The 18221-nt window shown below is 34.5% G+C and overlaps 1 protein-coding gene across 1 annotated transcript; it reads right to left on the reverse strand.

Annotated features, from left to right (window-relative positions):
• Nucleotides 1-2716: 2716 nt before the first annotated feature.
• On the reverse strand, nt 2717-5902 carry LOC131618113 (protein SIEVE ELEMENT OCCLUSION B-like). The gene is made up of 7 exons (XM_058889378.1): nt 5577-5902; nt 5219-5287; nt 4710-5122; nt 4506-4594; nt 4274-4410; nt 3651-4136; nt 2717-3547 (listed from the first exon to the last, which is right to left on the reverse strand). Exons 1-7 carry the CDS (start codon nt 5841-5843, stop codon nt 2942-2944), a joined length of 2067 nt encoding a protein of 688 aa, XP_058745361.1. The 5' UTR covers nt 5844-5902; the 3' UTR covers nt 2717-2941.
• Nucleotides 5903-18221: the final 12319 nt, after the last annotated feature.

Raw genomic sequence — 18221 nt, forward strand, 5'->3', positions numbered from 1 at the left:
CAAAATTTGAGTAAGAAATTCACATATTTGATGAGCTAAAAATTATATCTAAATCATTTCTTTATTTTTTTTTAGTGCAAAAGAAAATGAAAAAACTTTATTTTATAAAATATCATTGATCAATATGCTTGATTTGCCACAGTGAATAATATGCATGTAGTGCTTGAAGCACAAGAAGAACCAAGATTTGATACTAAAATTAACCCATGACTTGAGTTACAATTGAAGTACAAAATTATATCCACGTACTTGACAAAGAGCATCATTCAACCAAACTACCAGAAAGATATTTATTTGTATGATGACTTGGCTGCATATGCAATTCTTAACCCATGACTTGAAGTTACAATTGAAGTACAAGATTATATTCATGTACTTGACAAAGAGCATTATTCAACCAAGCTACCAGGAAGATATTTGTTTGTATGATGACTTGGTTGCATATGTAATTCTTACTAGTTCTTAAGACTCTTCCATCTTGGCACATGAAGCAATTTGAGGGGTTCTGTGACATTGGATATGACAAACTAGTTTGTATTAAAGAAGTATTTGTAAGGTTTAAAGTTTTCTCTAAGATAATGGATACGTGCTTTAGATTGGCAGCATAAGATGTGGGTATGACTTTTGTATTTATGTTAGGGGATTGATGTTTTATAAACTAGTGATAAGTTGGTACCCGAACTAGTAGAATTGTCGTTTCAGCTTATTTAGATAGGCACTTATTTAATCACTTTTTCTCAATCAAAATCATAAACCTCCTCTTAATCGTTTTTAATTGGTTAATAATAATACAAGAATCTTTGCGATATGACTCGAGCCATTGTCGTTGTACTACGTTTTACAAAATACTCGTTTTTGATCCGTGAGTGACAACGGATCAGTCATGTATAACAGTGAACATGGTGATCCTTCAATTGTATAATATGTTGATTTAGACTATGATGATATGGATGATAGAAGGTCTACAATAGAATATGTCTTTATTTTAGCATGAGGACCTATATGTTGAAAGTCATTGGTTCAATCCATAGTGGTCATGTCAACAGTTGAAGCAGAGTACATGATGACAACGAAAGTTGTGAAAGAAGCTTTATGGCTTACATGATTGGTGAGAGAATCGAGTGTTGAGTAAGATAGAATTTAGTTGCATTGTGATAGTCATAGTGTCATTTATTTAGCAATCAATCAGGTGTAGCATAATAGGATCAATCATATCGATGTAAGTTTCTACAAGATCAGAGAGTTATTTGCATTTAGACAATTGATATGTTGATGAAGCCAATCATCAAAAGTTCAAGCATTTCTTAGACTTGTTTCATGTTTCTCATTGTTAAGCAGGATGTGTACCTCTCTAGTTGCTTGGATGCGATCATCTTGTAAGAAGTCTTCATAGATGCTCGATATTCGTCAATGTGTAACTTGTTGAGTATGGCTCATATATATGTGGACACAGAAGGAAGGCATGGGCGGGGAGTCGTAGTATTATATATATATATATATATATATATATATATATATATATATATATATATATATATATATATATATATATATATATATATATATATAGCTTGTTAGCTACTCTATTGTCTAAGAAATAAACATCATTGACCGAATAACGTTAATGAATATTAATTGTGTTTATTAGTTTTTTATTTTTGTTTCTTTAATCTTTCATATCTATTATTTTTTTACTTTTGTTTCTTTAATCTTTTATGTTAGGTTGTTTTTCTAACACTAACCTAGTGCTAGGGGTGCTCGCGGTGCGGTTTGGGCGGTTTTGACGAAAAAAATCATCCGAACCGCAAGAGAAAAAATAGTGCGGTTTGGTTTGGTTCGGTTGGCTTTTAAAAAAAATCCGAACCAAACCAAACCAAACTAATGCGGCTTGGTTCAGTTCGGTTGGTTCGGTTTTTTATAAATATTTTATTGATCCATACATACACATATAGATGATAACATAATTTTATATTTATACATTTATACACTATCAAATAACAACAAAGCTCGTCATATTTTGACAACAATTTTCCATTTAATATGTAAAAATTAAATTAGACAAAAGTGGAATATTAAATATAAAATAATAGCATAAAACAATATAAAAATTATTATAACGAAACAAAAAAATAGAAGAGACGAAAGATTAGTGAAAGTGAAAAAGAAAAAAAGTATTGAGAGATTAGAGAAGAAGATATGCGATAAAAACGAAACTGAAATACGGAACATTTACATAAAAATGAGAAGGTGAAAAAGAAAGAATATAAGAGAGTAGAGATTATAGAAGAAGACGGAAGATGTATGTGGCAAAGAAGGTGCGATAATGTTATTAGAGATTTTAGAAGATCGGGACTGAAATTATATGTGTAAGGATGAGAAAATTGTTCGTAATCATAATGCTAATGTATAATAAGTTTAAGTTTGGGTTGGATGTGAGTTAGTAAAATTTAGGTTGTAACATAGTGCGGTTTGATTCGGTTTGGTTCGGTTTACAAAATACAAACCGCAAACCCAACCGAACCGTGCGGTTTTGTAAAAACTGACCCAAACTAATCCGAACCAAATGCGGTTTTTTGCGGTTTCGGTTTGGTTTGGTTTGGTTTGCGGTTTTCTATTGGGTTGGTTTGGTTTTGATCACCCAACCTAGTGCTACAATAGTAACAGCTAAGAACAACATAACAGATGAAGATATGAAGACTTTTTTTAACATTTGCAAAGACAAATAAATTTTATTCATTCAAGAACTTCAACATGATACATATACATATGGAAGCCACTATTATTCTCACCCATTTAAAGGGTTAATACATAACATCACACACAACATTTTTAGTTTAGACAGACACATGCTGTCATCAAACAAAAGCAAAACAGAAATTGAGAAAACACAACGGCAAATATCTCAAAACAATCACTTCTCTCATGCATCAATCAACAAGAATCAAACACCAAAGTTATTTGGTTCATCACGATGGCAGCACTTGTAATGAACAGATGAAACCTCCATCACACGTCCACACATAGGATTTGGGCATGCTATAGTAGCTATAACATTTGAGCTGTAAGTATCAACGTTAACAACTTCACATGGTTCACGACCAGATAGCTCTTTAGCCTTCATCTCGTAATACTCTTTGAATGCAATATCAAACCCTTCCTTCTCCAACACTCTATCTTTCCAATTCTGAAACTCAGCCAATGTTTGATAAGCCGGTTCGCCATGACCCAGAAGCTTAATGTTTTGTCCTTTGCTTAGAATAATCCATCCTTGTGGATCCCTTTTCAGACAAAACAAGCTTTTCACAATGTCTTGAATCTCACAGTCCACAGCTTCTTGATGCTTCTTGTTTTGTTTCTTCCTTTCTACACCAATCCAGAAACTAGGAACACGGTTAGGGTCGTCTTTGCCCAATTGATAGTTATCTATTATAACGTCTGCACGTTTCAGAGTCTCGTGCCTTTTGATCTTTTCTAGCTCAATTGTGAAATCTTGGATCCATTTGTTGTTGGTACCTCCATAGATAAAGATGTATCTGTCCCCTTTCACCTGAATAATCAAATAATAAAGCGAAACAATTTCAAAAGTATATATCAGCGGATTTGAATTGACTTATTTGAACTTAACTACTGAGACATATTCAACTTATTACCTGTAGTCCAGGAGTTGCTTTTTTTATTACATCCCAAAGCCATTTCCACTTTAAAGTAAGGTCAATACCATCACTTTTCCTAAATGGGAATGCATCTATCCCCCATTGGAAAATCAAGTCCATAGCATCTATGTTTGTTATGTATCCTTGAGGATTGAACACTGGGATTATAGGATTACCAATGTACCCTATTCTTTCTGGATCTGTTATTATCCTGTGACCTGGTAACTCATTGAAATACTGCACTGCATACCATTTGATTCCACTCTTCAATGCTCTGAAACGTTCCTTGTGGATATCGTCCCAATTGTTCACAACGGGGATCCACAAAATCTTGAAGTCTTCTTTCTTGAAACCTTTTATTGGTTCTTTTGAGTTTTCTTGCAATCTTTCATAGATTGAATTCAAAAGTGAAATCTCATCTTCAATGCTATCAAGACTCGAAATGAACACCAATACATGTTTCTGCCTAAAAACTTCAAGACCCTATTGGGAACATAGATGAACAAACAAATACATAGTCATTGATTCTCTTTCAAATTATTTAAAATAGTACTAATGATTATTTTACAACGGTCATCGACGGAAAATTGAACTCTATCTCTCAATATTTCAAAACTCACCGTTTTAACATGGATGGCACCTTCATGGATCTGAGGACTATCAGTTCCATTATGATGGATCAAAGCTTTCAAACAGTCAACAATATCTTTGGGCTTATCAAAGATCTTCCTGCGGTTAAACAAATCGTCTATGTAGCCTGCAACGAAAGAAAAGCGAGCTCTTATTATGGCATAATTGAGTCCAAATCTCATAGCATAAAGAAAGATGAAAAAGCTATACAAGTTTACTAACTTATTTGCTCCTTGCAATTGTTCAAATGCACAACCAATTTCTGAACAATTCCAGAAAGCCTCTCTCTATATTCTGATAATTTATAGTTCCTAAAAAATAAAGATAAGTAATAGCGTTAGATTATAATATTACATATGAAATTGAATGGCACAATATTATTAGTAACTGCGACTGCGATTGCAATCTAAAACCATAAGAACTTACGAAACACCGACAATATTGCCGGTAGAAGCAACAAGGGAAGCAATTGTCCAATAAACAAAGACAGGAATCTCTTGCAAGGCTTCTGTCAAAGCAGGAACATCCTCCGGATCATAGCCTTCTGCAGACCAATCTGCCCACTGTTTTAGGTGCAGCAACTTATGCACTATGAAATTGACCAATTCGGGGATATCAGTTGAGATTTTTCTAGTTTGAACTTGATTCAGTTGTCTCAAGGAGTTTCCAATTGGGTCTGTTGCTGTGACCCTATTAAGGTGCAAATAGTTTCCATACTCCAAAGCGAATGCAGCTAGAGTTATAAGTGCTTTTGCATCCCAAGAGTAGGATCTCAGGTTTTGAAGAATCCACAGTGTTGTTTGGTGAACGGATTGTGCAGCACTACGCGTAGTTATCATCTGTTGTTTGTTATATGAACTATATTAGCAACATATAATCATTTGTTTAAAGCATCATCAACTATATAGATTAGATATAAAGTAGAAACTAATAACCTGACAAGAAATGAGCTTGAGTGTAGGAAAATCTGGTTTGAATCCGGTCACAGGAATCTGTGTATTACTCTGTAAAACAATTTTAAAAGTTAATTGTGCTTTTTATAAGTAATGGTTTGAAACTAGTATTATCTTTATTAAGGTATATGGGTTTACTGTCATAAATTTAACATTTAAATAGTAATAAAGTGAATAAGTATATGTATGCAAATCCTAGCTCAGATAGCCGATATTTCTAGGTTTGACGCTATCACCAGAGTTCAAACCCTTATAGTTATACTCACAATTATGTGTGTGTGTGTGTTTTTCAGGTGATTATTATGACTTTGTTTAAAAAAAGTGAATGCGTATAGATAACCTGAAGCACAAGAGTGGAGACAAGTTCGAAAATGATATCAGTATCACAATATTCATCATCAGTGACATGGGAAAGATAGACTTTGTCCAAGATCTGACTATCATGAAGTTCAAATGGATTTGGCAAGTAATTATTAGCTTTATGGTGTGAATGTGGAGAAGTGGCATTCTTTTGGATCAAACTGTTATTAGTAGTGGCATTGCCACCAACATGTTGAAGTTGAACCGAAGTGCCAGTTGCAGCAGCAGGTGAGTTAGAAAAGGACATGATGACTCAATCTCAGAGAGGTTAGGTTTATGAATGGTGGATTGGGATGATTGGTTAGTGCAGTTGCATAAGTTATTTATAGGGTGGAAGAATGCATAAGAGTTTCAGAGACGTTTGATTTGATACCATGTCTCAAGGATGGGAAGAGTGTAATGAACAAAAGTTATTATTTTATTCTTATCAAGTACTGCATAGTAGCTTTACTCAAAACTTATGTTATGCATTTGAATCTTATGTTATGCCTATGGTCTCTTAACGTGAAACACGCTGCAATGATGTGTTGTTCATAGCATACCCCTTTCAGGTACGTCAATTCATTGAAACAACTTGGATTTTTTCGGAACTTCATCTAATTTCCATCTTTTTTACTCTATCAAGCGAATAATGCCAACCCTTAGCTTTTAGGAAAGAGTAAAGAGATAGAGTCGTAGTACTAGTACTATATTATTTATATAACAAACATTATTGATGGAAGTATCATTGATTTTAATCGAATCAAGTTTTGTTTTTTATTAGTTCTTTAAATTTTGTCTTATTTTAAATTTGTCTTTTGTGTTCATTATGTTTGTATAATTATTTATACTTAAATGCAGTTTTGGCCTCTCAAATTTCTTAATTGTTTGATTTTGGTCCCTTATGTTTCAATTGTTTGATTTTGGTCCCTCAAATTTTATAATTACTTGATTTTGGTCTCTAAAGTTCCAATTGCTTGATTTTGACCTCTTAAGTTTGTCCCCTTTTGCATTTGATAGTCCCCTAATGATATGTGGACTTTTTTTTTTTTATTTTTATCTCTTTAAATTTTCTTCTCAACAATTTTATTTTTCTTTCTCTTTTTAATAATTAAACTTTGAATGTAATATTTAAAAATCTTAAATATTTCATTCAACTTATGTGTAATGATAAATTATTTTGACAAAATAAAATAGATCACTACCTAATTAACATAACAAACTCTTTGGCCAATAACTCCCTCATAGTTAAGCATAAAGTCCCAAAGTCTAACAATCATATTAGTCATATAGAATTTCAATTTTTATAAGGGATATTGCATGTTTGTCCGTATATGCTAAGTTGAACGAAATATTTAAGATTTTCAAAATATTACATTCAAAGCTTAATTATTAAAAAGAGAAGAAAAATAGAATTGTAAAGAAGAAAATTAGAAAGGAAAAAAAACCAAAAAAAGAAATTTAGTCTACGAGTTATTAGGGGACTATCAAATGTAAAAGGGGGCAAATTTGAGAGGCAAAATCAAGCAATTGAAATTTAGGGGACCAAAATTAAGCAATTAGAAAATTTAGGGGCCAAAATAAAGCAATTGAGACATGAGGGACCAAAATCAAGCAATTGAGAAATTTGAGCGACCAAAACTGCATTTAAGCCAATTATTTAAAGGTAAAATATTTTTGTTTTTGGTTTTTTTTTCTCTTTAAAAAACTAATTTGATCTTTTATCTACTCAAACAGCATCATATGAATCATTTTCGTCAAATTTTAAAAACCAGTGTAATACTGCACGTGTGGCATTTGAGGTCACATTTCTTCATCACCATCTTCTTCATCAACGCGTCTTCTCTGCATTTATATCTAGAAATGACCCTAAATCGAATTAGGGCTCAAAATTCATCGTTTTCCATCGCCATTGCCTAAAACGAACCTTAAATCGAAAACATGAGTTTCATAAGTATGAGCTCTGAGTGTTTTTCATCCTTAGTGAAAACAAAGAGTTCTGGAAGTTTTAATTCACAAGTTTACACAAATTCGAATCTGCAATGAAAACCTTGTTGTCGTAGTGGAGACATTCTTGTTCTTCGCGAGGCAATAACGATTAGCAACTATGAAAAGCAATTTTTGGGCTCTCCACATTTTAAAGTAAGCTTTAATGATAAATCTTCTTCGTGGGAAAATTCTGGTAAATCTTTTTCGTATAGCATTGTGTTTTGGTTTCTTAATCTACACAGGGCTCTAATCATGTAGGGTGTAGCTTTTTTTATTGGTTCTATGAAGAGTTGGAGATGAGAAGTGTAACACCCGTAATTTAATTAAATATTTAATTAAATTATTTTTGGATTATCAGGTTGATAATTTGTTATATGTTGCTTGTGGATAAGTTGATTATTTGGTTGATTAGTTAGTCGATTACTAATAGTATTATTTAGTATTATTAATATTAGTAATAATTTTAATATAAATAATTATGAATTATTTCCGATTTAATTGTTGAATTGTGAAATGTCGATTTAAGTGGTGTGGTTGCTAGTTGAATTAATCGGTTAAATTAATTAGGCGATTAATTAATTGATTAAGTTGCAGAAATAGTATTAGAATAATACTATATTATTTATATAGGCTAATGTCATGGCTAGAAGTAGCAAAGTGGGGGTGTAGAATTGTTAGGCCCAAAGAGAGAATATAATATTATATTAGTTAATTAGAATAAAAAAGAGAATTAGAAGTGCAGTAAAGAAAAAGTTAGGTTTTAGCAGAACAAGAATTGGACGTGAGAGTGCAGAGAAGACGAGAACCAAAAAGGGGCAAAAGCTAGGAATCAATCGGAGAAAATTATAGAGCGGTCTCCAATTCAAGGTAAGGGTGGGGTTCTGACTCTATAATAGGGTATATGATGAATAGTATGTGGGATAAGGTTTATGAAATCATTCTTGTTTTGTGTTTGATTTGTTGTGACTGATACTGAAAAATTGTTATTATCAATAAATTGTTGCTGAAAAATTATTCTATGTGGACTGGTAATTTTATGTTGTTGTAATGGTGTGGTGTTGGTCGAATTTGATAAAAACTGTAATCGAATAAAAAACTGTAAATAGGTGAGATTCTATAAGTTGCAGAAAACATAGAAAAGGAAAAGGAAAAAAAAGGAGAGGGGGCGCCCACCCCCAGGTGAAAGGAGGGAGGGAGGTCATCCCCATGGAGGTCCAAGAAGGGAGCGGGTGCTCCCTGGGAGAATGATAAGAGGGGGGCGGTCACCCCGTGGTTTGTGGGGGCCACCATCAATTGCTAGTAGCACTTTAATAATTAAATGGTATGTATTAGTTAATTAGTTTAGGTACATGCATCAATTAAATAATTAAATATAGATGACTAGTATTTGGTTGTAGATACTGATGAGAAAATAAATTAGCAGAAGCATTATGCAATGGCAGTAGAAGTATGTTTATAGCAGCAGTAGAATATCAGTAAGTTTATAACAAAAGGTTAATTAGCAGGTTTGGAAGATAAAATTTAATAGCAGTATCAAGTATCATTTGCAGAGTTAATTAATTAGTTGAGGCTTAATAATACACCTTAGTACTAAGTAGAAATAATAGAACTTGTAACCGATAATTATTTGACCGGTATAGTTAAGTTGTCTGAATATATACGGAACGTTGTGGCGTATTTTGGTTGAATCGATGTGTTGTATACTTTGCTGAAAATTGTAGAATTATAGCGTGGTTGTGAATATTCCGATTAAGACTTTAGGTTGTATAAAGTGGTTGTCCGTGGTTGTTGACTTATTATTATAATTTTTGTTGTCGACTTGTTATAATCGTTGTTGTGGTTGTAATGTTGTAGTTGTTAATTAATGTTGCTAATATGATGTAGTTGTTGATAAGTGTTGCTAATTGTTATTAAGATCAAGTTGTTGGTAATTGTTGTTGTTGTTTTTGTTTTGCCTCTATTAATTGGAAAAGTAATAAAGTTGTAGGCTTATCCCAAAGTTGAATCGTTATTGTGATGTTGTTGTAATGATGTTATGACGAAGATGAAACAGTTTATAACAATAAACTTGCGACGATGTGATGTTGATGATTTGCTTCTATTTATTGGCAAAATATAAGTTGGAGGTTTTGCCTCGTTGATGTTTAAGTTGTTGTTGTTGTTGTTGAAGTTGCATTTTATGATATCCCATTTATCGAGTCACATACATTTGCATATTTTGCGACGGCCTGGACTGGAGAACTGTGATGAAGGATTATGCCTTATTGATGTCTCTATTAGTTGGCATTTATTAAGTTGGGAGTTCTGCTCCATTATTAAGTTGGGAGTTTTGCTCCATTATTAAGTTTGGAGTTCTGCTCCAATGGTACCACATGCATGTGCATTGTACGAGTCGTATTCCGAGTTGCATTTTGAATTGTTGTTGTGATGATAAATTAGTCGTTATATTATGTTGATAATTTTGTGGTGATGAGTGTTGTTTGAAAGTTGATGAAGTGGTGATTTTATTTAATCTGATCTAATATATTGTTTATCATACAATCAATTATATGGTTTGATATCTCACCTCTTATGTTTGAATGTTACCCTTATGTTGGTAACGTACGTGTAATCCAGAGTGAAGGTCGCTTACCTTCATTAGTTTGAGTCAGGTGTTGGTCACTCTGATACGTAACACTCGGGGAGATGAACGCTTGTTGTTTTATCGTTTTTATTATATTTAGTTGTGGAATATTATGTTGAATTTATCAAAGTACCATGTTTTTTTGGAGTTGATTTTAGTTGGACAAGATGTTATGTCATTTAAGTTGAAATTATGATTCCGCTGCTTAATATTAAAAGTTGTTTCGTTTTTAAGACTAAACTATGTTGTTATCGATTCATCCGAGTTTTGTGTGTTATGTATCTGTTTCACATGTGATTAATGACGTTTGTTTTGAGTTGAAATGTAGCATCCTATTTGTATGTTGAAATTTTGTAACTCTGATTTTATAATATTTGTCGGGTAGAAATGGGGAGTTACATTAGTGGTATCAGAACAGGTCGGTCTGTCCGACCAAGTTGTCGAGTCAGTAGAGTAGTGTGACATTTGAATACTGTCGATATATTATTTCTTAGTATGTGACATGTGTGCGAAACACTATAGGTACTTGTTTTCTTTCTAATCGATTATATGCAGGAGGTAGTTTGAGATGAGTAGGGGAGAAGCCTTGCTTCTCGAATATGTTTCAGTTGTAAGATTTTGGTTCAATGTGTTGTTGATGGCGATGGTGCAAGTATCGTTGAAGTTTCTTTGTTTCCCGAATCCGAAGGTGACATGGATTTAAGTTTTTGTTTGTAATCAAGTTGGAGCGTTTTGATGGAGGAAGATCAGACATTGTTGATGTGTACGTCTCGGAGAATGAGAAGCAATGTGTCGGTTGTCGATATACGAGTAGAGTTTAAATCCCTGACTTTTTCTGAAGGTGATTGTTAAGTAAAGAGGATAATTTTTAGAAGATGGAACTTAGAAAGTTGCGATGTTTCAGCGCTGCTGGTGGACTGTGAAATTTTCAGTTTGAGTATCCCTTGCGTATGATGTCGACGTTTGGATGGTGATAGAGTGATATATTGTTGTAGACCCTGTCGTGAGATCCTTATGAGTGATTGTAAAAGTTGTTAAAGTTGTTGGAATGTTTTGAATCGCGAATCAGAGTTAGAAATGCGAGGAGATGAGTACGATTTCAAGAATGATAAGTGTTGGTACTGGAACAAGGAATTTTGTTCGGATGCTATCGTATGATGTTGATGGATGACGTCGGTGTTCACATTTTCGGATAACTCTGGAAATTTGTATCTCGTGTTCAGAGTATCAAATTGATGTTCTGTTTGAACCTGTGAATAGATAATAATATGTTCTATCCTATGAAGTGATTCCAAATACGATAGATGCATTCCTATATGGAGAAACTTTGAAGTTGGTTACGTAACTAGATGCTTTTGGGCATAAATGGTTGTTATCGCAGTCGTGCGAGACGAGGTCAAGTGTAATAGGTTGTTGGCGAATAAGTCGAGAAAATGAGATGTTCGATATTAAAAAGGATGTGAAAGTATTGGAGAAGCGTATAGAGATGCAGCTAATGCTGATTAACAATGATTAGAATGAAGATGTCCTTTTAAGGGAAGATGCTTTAAGAAGAATTAGAGTCGTGTTTGTAAAGCCAAAGTGGCGGCATGGGTAAAAGAAGAATTTGGAGAGGTTCCATCATCAAACCAATGTGGAATGGCATTGTTGAGATTGCAATTTAAATGAGACGAAGGGTAATGTACTGGTATAGTAGTAATTCTTGAGTTGGAAAATATTTAACCTTCGTGTGATTCTAAGTGAGTACAATATGGACCGTGAAATATGTTGAGAGTTGGTGTCTCATCGACAAGATCGAATGAAAGGAAAATTATGGGAATATTTGTAAACCTTGAAGTAGATTATTGAATTATGGTGCTACAGGTGACTTGAATACCAGTTCTAAGAGAATGCTATTAAAGTTTGGTAACGATGGTTTATGCTCCGTTATGGTTGTCGTCTATCTATTGACAAATTGAGGAACTGATCACCCTTAATCTCTTGTTGATAGTAGACGGGGTCGTATTGGATGAGATAAACTTGTCCTGCTATCGTAATAGTATGTAAAGTGATTGAGGATTTATATCGTGAGGATAGTCGCTCATCAGTTGTGTGAATTAATGGAAAAGTGATTAGGAATAATTGAGACGTATTGAACAATTCAGAGTAGCGAGTTTATATGCGAGCGAATGTCGCCAAGTGAAAGATTGAGAATACTTGTAAACCAAATAGTTGACAGAAATTTGGACGAGGACGGCGATTTAAGATGGAGGATCAGAATCGCGCAGCTAAAGCGTGATGTGGCGCAGTTGCTATGTGTATACGACTCGTTAGAAGTGAAGATTAGAATATTAGAAGCCTATGAGAGTGATATGTCTTGACCTACACGTTTGATTTGGTGGATTGTTGATATAAGAATGTTGTGTCAAGGTACTATGTTTCTAGTATATATTTGCTGATATTATAAGAAAATTATTGTGGTTGTTGGTCGATGGTGAGCTATGTGTATGTTTGACGAATTATCCGGTTAAGTTAATGTTATAATGATTTTGTTACCGTTGTCGTGATGTTATTGTTGATTTCTATATATAGTGAAGAATGATACTCCATAATATGACAAAGTTGGCTATATTATGTTGATGTCACTACAAGAGTGATACGACGAGGTGAATAGATTTGGTGATATTTTGGTAATTGACAGACGTGGATACGGAAATAAGATTGTGTATGTGTTTTGGGTGTTGAAGATGTTGTTAAGATAATAATGTGATGTTGTATATCCAAGTATAATTGTGTTGTGGTTACTGCTTTAACGGCTAAGTCGCGTAGGTGTTGACTAATTAGCATGTGAGTAGTTGATTTAAAATCGAGTTGAGTTATTAGTATGTTTGGAAAGTAGTGAGCGAAGTGTTGTCAAGCGCAAATGTGGGATTAGAGAGTTAGATGCGGAATTCACATTAAGAGTTGTAGTATCGAGTGGATTTTCGAGGAAGAAAATATTCTAAGTAGGGAGAGTTGTAACACCCGTAATTTAATTAAGTATTTAATTAAATTATTTTTGGATTATCTGGTTGATAAGTTTTTATATGTTGGGTTGTGGATAAGTTGATTATTTGATTGATTAGTCGGTCAATTACTAATAGTATTATTTAGTATTATTAATATTAGTAATAATATTAATATAAATAATTCTGAATTATTTCCGATTTTATTATTAAATTGTGAAATGTCGATTTAAGTGGTGTGGTTGCTAGTTGAATTAATCGGTTAAATTAATTAGGCGATTAATTAGTTGATTAAGTCGCAGAAGTAGTATTAGAATAATACTATATTATTTATATGGGCTTATGTGATGCCTAGAAATAGAAAAGTGGGGGTATAAAATTTTTAGGCCCAAAGAGAGAATAGAATATTATATTAGTTAATTAGAATAAAAAAGAGAATTAGAAGTGCAGTAGAGAAAAAGTTAGGTTTTAACAGAACAAGAATTGGACGTGAGATTGCAGAGAAGAGGAGAACCAAAAAGGGGCAAAAGTTAGGAATCCATCGGAGAAAATTATAGAGCGGTCTCCAATTCAAGGTAAGGGTAGGGTTCTGACTCTATAATAGGGTATATGATGAATATTATGTGGGATTGGATTTATGAAATCATTCCTGTTTTGTGTTTGATTTGTTGTGGCTGATACTGAAAACTTGTTATTATTAATGAATTGTTGCTGAAAAATTGTTCTATGTGGATTGGTAATTTTATGTTGCAGTAATGGTGTGGTGTTAGTCGAATTTGATAAAAACATTAATCGAATGAAAAAATGTAAATATGTGAGATTCTGTTGGTTGCAGAAAACCGAGAAAAGGATAATAAAAAGAGGATAGGGGGCGCTGTTAGAATCCAAAACGTGGATAGTTTGTTGATAACTTTTGTGGTATTTCGATAACTTTTCTCATTAATTTCAATGTAATTACGGTTCATAATCGTGTAAATAAATAAAATTGAGTTTAGTAGTAAATATAGTATTTATTAGCTTTTCGTATGCATTTTGTAGGTATTTTGCAATGTGGAAAGTTTTGGAAGATAGAAGGGCAATTTGGAGCAAGACTCAATGCCAATTGAAGAAGAGTTGCTCAGCAAGGGCCGCTCAGCGACGTGTAAGCGCGCTTTCCAGTGGCGAGAGGAAAATTTGTGTTCAGCCAGTTCCGCTAAGCGGCCTCGGCCCGCTTAGCGGACCCTTGTGTGGAAGCAGATATTTTAAGTGGTCCGCTTAGCGGCCGTCTATGCGCTAAGCGGAGGTACTTTTTCAAGGGACTACTTTTAGGCACTTTGAGATATTTTTAGAGAGGATTCTTATCTTTTTGAACATAGAACAACCAAGAACATTCTAGGGCAAGAGAGAAGAGAGAAATAAAACTCATTTCCATTCAAGATTTCTTAAGCATCTTTCTACATCATCTTTGGATTTTCATGCTAGGAGATCTTGTTTTGATGTTTGTTGTTGAATCTATGGAGAGCTAAACTTCTCATGCTAGGAGATCTTGTTTTGATGTTTGTATTCATGTTTATATGTTGTTTTGATACACTATTGAGAGATATGTTTCAAATCTTAACCTAAAGGGTATTCATCTATCAATAATCAAACTCTAGAGATAGATTTGTGAGTTGATAATCACTTGTATCAGACTTTAAAGGTTATTATGTCAATCGTCGGCATGAGAGATCATCTGACGGTTAATATAATAACAATCACGATACTGCTTTAGAGATAAACGGTATCAAGAGGATACGTGGTTGTACTAATCATTGATATGTTCATATACATAATCATCAGAGTATACACAAAAGCAAGCTAATGAAAACTAATCTTGACACAGTTTTACCAAACCGTTTTTAAACCCTTCCAAAATCTTAACTCAAAATATACTAAGTTGTAGAACGGCGGTAATATCGCATCAATCCCTGAGGAGACGATAATAGAAATACTTATCCTATGCTTTCTAACAAAATGGCGCCATTGCCGGGGATTGGCGTTAAGATATTACAAGCATCGCAATAGTTTTTGTGTGTTTTGAGTATAATTACTAATATTATTACCTAGTCTTGGCTCACTTTTTGGTTAGTGTTTCAGCTCTGGTTTATGCGAGGAAGTATACCGGCAGATCAACTTCTTTTTGATCCAGAAATTGAAAGAACTGCAAGGAGACTGAACAGCAAAACCAGGAGAAGAAGGAAATTAGCCAAAGAACAAAGACTAGCCCAAGAAGCGACTACTTCATCAACTTCCCAAGTTATCTAAGAAGAGATGGCAGGGAATGGTGATCCACCACCACCACCAGATCCGAGACCACCATGTGCTAACAGTCCAAGAAGAACAGCCCAGTTTGCAAGAAACAACAACAATGCCAGAAATTCTGAAATGAAGACTGGCATTCTTCAGTTACTTTATGCTAGTCCCTTTGCAGGTCTTGATCATGAGGACCCATATACACACTTGACAAAGTTCTACAAAATTATCGGAGCAGACGGAGCCCCTGAAAGAGAGGAAGGGCAGGTGTTTACGAGATTATTCCCTCATTCATTGATTGGCAAAGCAAAGGATTGGTATCTATACCAACCCACTCAAACCATGACAAATTGGAATGAGTTAGAGGAAAAGTTTCTCGATAGGTTCTTCCCTCAGTCACGGTTGCTTGAAGCAAAAATAGAAATTTCAGTGTTCTCTCAAGGTGTGAATGAAACTCTCAATGAAGCATGGGAAAGGTATAAGTCAATGTTGAGAAAGTGTCCTAGTCATGGATTTGATGAACTCACTCATATTCACATGTTTCGGAATGGCTTACAACCACAACCGAAGCTCTTGTTAGATGCTACAGTTGGAGGTTCCTTGATGGCTAAGACAGCAGTGGAGGCAATTGAAATAATTGAGAAAATGGCCAGAAATGATCATCAGGTGCAACATAACCGAGGAGTTGTTCAAAAGAAACCGAGGCTTATTGAATTAGGGACAAATGATGCGATTCTTGCTCAAAATAAGCTTCTTTCTCAACAAGTGGAGGAACTTACCAAGCAAATGGCAAGGTTACCTCAACAACTCAAAGAGCTACAAGATCCTAACAAGAATAAACAAGTTGCTTTGTGTGAGCTTTGTAGTGGAGACCACCCTACCGGATATTGTCCACCGGTGAATGAAGTGAATTACATGGCGAATCAAAATCAAGGAGGCTATCAACAAAGACAAGCTCCTTACCAAAATCAAGGTGGATATCAACAAAGGCCAAATGCACCACAATACGGTCAAGGGTGGAGGCAAGACAATTATCAACAAAGACAAAGTCCTTATCAACAACAACCACCTTCTCAAGACAAGCCTTCAAAGTTGGAGGAGACTCTAAATCAATTTATGCAAGCATCAATGGCGAATCAAAAAAGTAATGAAGCAGCGATAAAGAATTTAGAGACTCAAGTTGGCCAACTTGCGAAACAACTAGCCGAGAAGCAAACCGGACCATCATTCCCGGCAAACACTCAAACCAATCCTAAGGACCATTGCAAAGCGGTTGTAACTAGGAGTGGAAAAGTACTAGAAAGTGAAGTGGAGAAATTGGTTGATGAGGAGGAAGTTAGGATAGAAAAGGAGAAAGAGGTAGAAAGTGAAGTAGAACCAAAGAAAGATAAGGGAGTTTTAGTTGAAAATGAGAGTGAAGAAAAAAGTGAGGTAGAAAAAGAAAAAAATAGAGAGAAAAAGAAAAAGATTCAAGAAGGAAAGAAGAAAATTATGAGTCCTCCCGTTCGTAATCTACCTTACCCTCATGCTCCCACAAAGAAAGATAATGAGAGGCAATATGCTCGATTTTGGGACATATTTCGGCAATTGCAAATTAATATCCCTTTTGGGGAAGATTTAGAGCAAATGCCAAAGTATGCCAAGTTTATGAAGGACATCCTCACAAAGAAAAGAAGCTACACCGAGCCTGAAACAATTGTTCTTGATGCTAAGTGTAGCACAATCATTCAATGTACTTTACCGAGAAAGGAAAGAGATCCGGGAAGAGTCACTTTGCCGGTTACTATTGGTGACATTCATGTTGGAAGAGGTTTGGTTGATTTGGGTTCAAGTATCAATTTGATTCCTTTGTCCATGGTTAAGAGGTTAGGCATTATTGATATGAAAGATACAAGAATGACACTTCAATTAGCGGATAAGTCTACAACTCGCCCTTTTGGGATAGCGTAAGACTTACTTGTGAAAGTTGACAAGTTCTTGTTTCCGGTTGATTTTGTTGTCATTGATATGGAGGAAGATGTTGATACCCCATTGATACTTGGAAGACCTTTTATGAAGACGGCAAGGATGATGATTGACATTGATGATGGTTTGATGAAATTGAGGTTTCAAGATGAAGAGGTTTGTTTTAACTTGTTTGAAGCGATGAAGCATCCGAATGATAATGGAGATTGCTTTAGAGTTGATTTTATGGAGGAAGCTATCATGAATGTTGAAAGACAAGTTCACTTGTTTACACCTCTTGAAAAAACCTTGACCGATGCTCGTGAAGTTCTTAATGAAGATGAAGAAAAAGAAATTGAAGAGTGTTTACGAGATCTTGAAGCATTGGAAGAAATAAATCCTTTTGAAGTAAAGATTGAAGAGTTAAAGGATGAACCAAAGGTTGACAAAGCAAAGTTAGAGTTGAAAATGTTACCATCCCATTTGAAGTATGTGTTCCTTGAAGAAGGTGGTAATAAACCGGTCATCATAAGTGGTTCATTGTCAAGCAAAGAAGAGGAGAAATTGATCCATGTATTGAAAGAAAACAAAGAAGCAATAGGTTGGGTTCTTTCCGATTTGAAAGGAATAAGTCCGGCGTATTGTATGCACAAAATTATGATGGAAGAGGACTTCAAGCCCGTGGCTCAACCACAACGACGATTAAATCCTACAATGAAAGAAGTTGTAAGGAAGGAGGTAGTAAAGTTGTTGGAAGCAAGAATGATATATCCTATCTCTGATAGTGCATGGGTGAGTCCGGTGCAAGTAATTCCAAAGAAAGGAGGCATGACCG

The sequence above is a fragment of the Vicia villosa genome, linkage group LG1, assembly GCF_029867415.1.
Source record: "Vicia villosa cultivar HV-30 ecotype Madison, WI linkage group LG1, Vvil1.0, whole genome shotgun sequence".
Taxonomy (NCBI): Eukaryota; Viridiplantae; Streptophyta; class Magnoliopsida; order Fabales; family Fabaceae; genus Vicia; species Vicia villosa.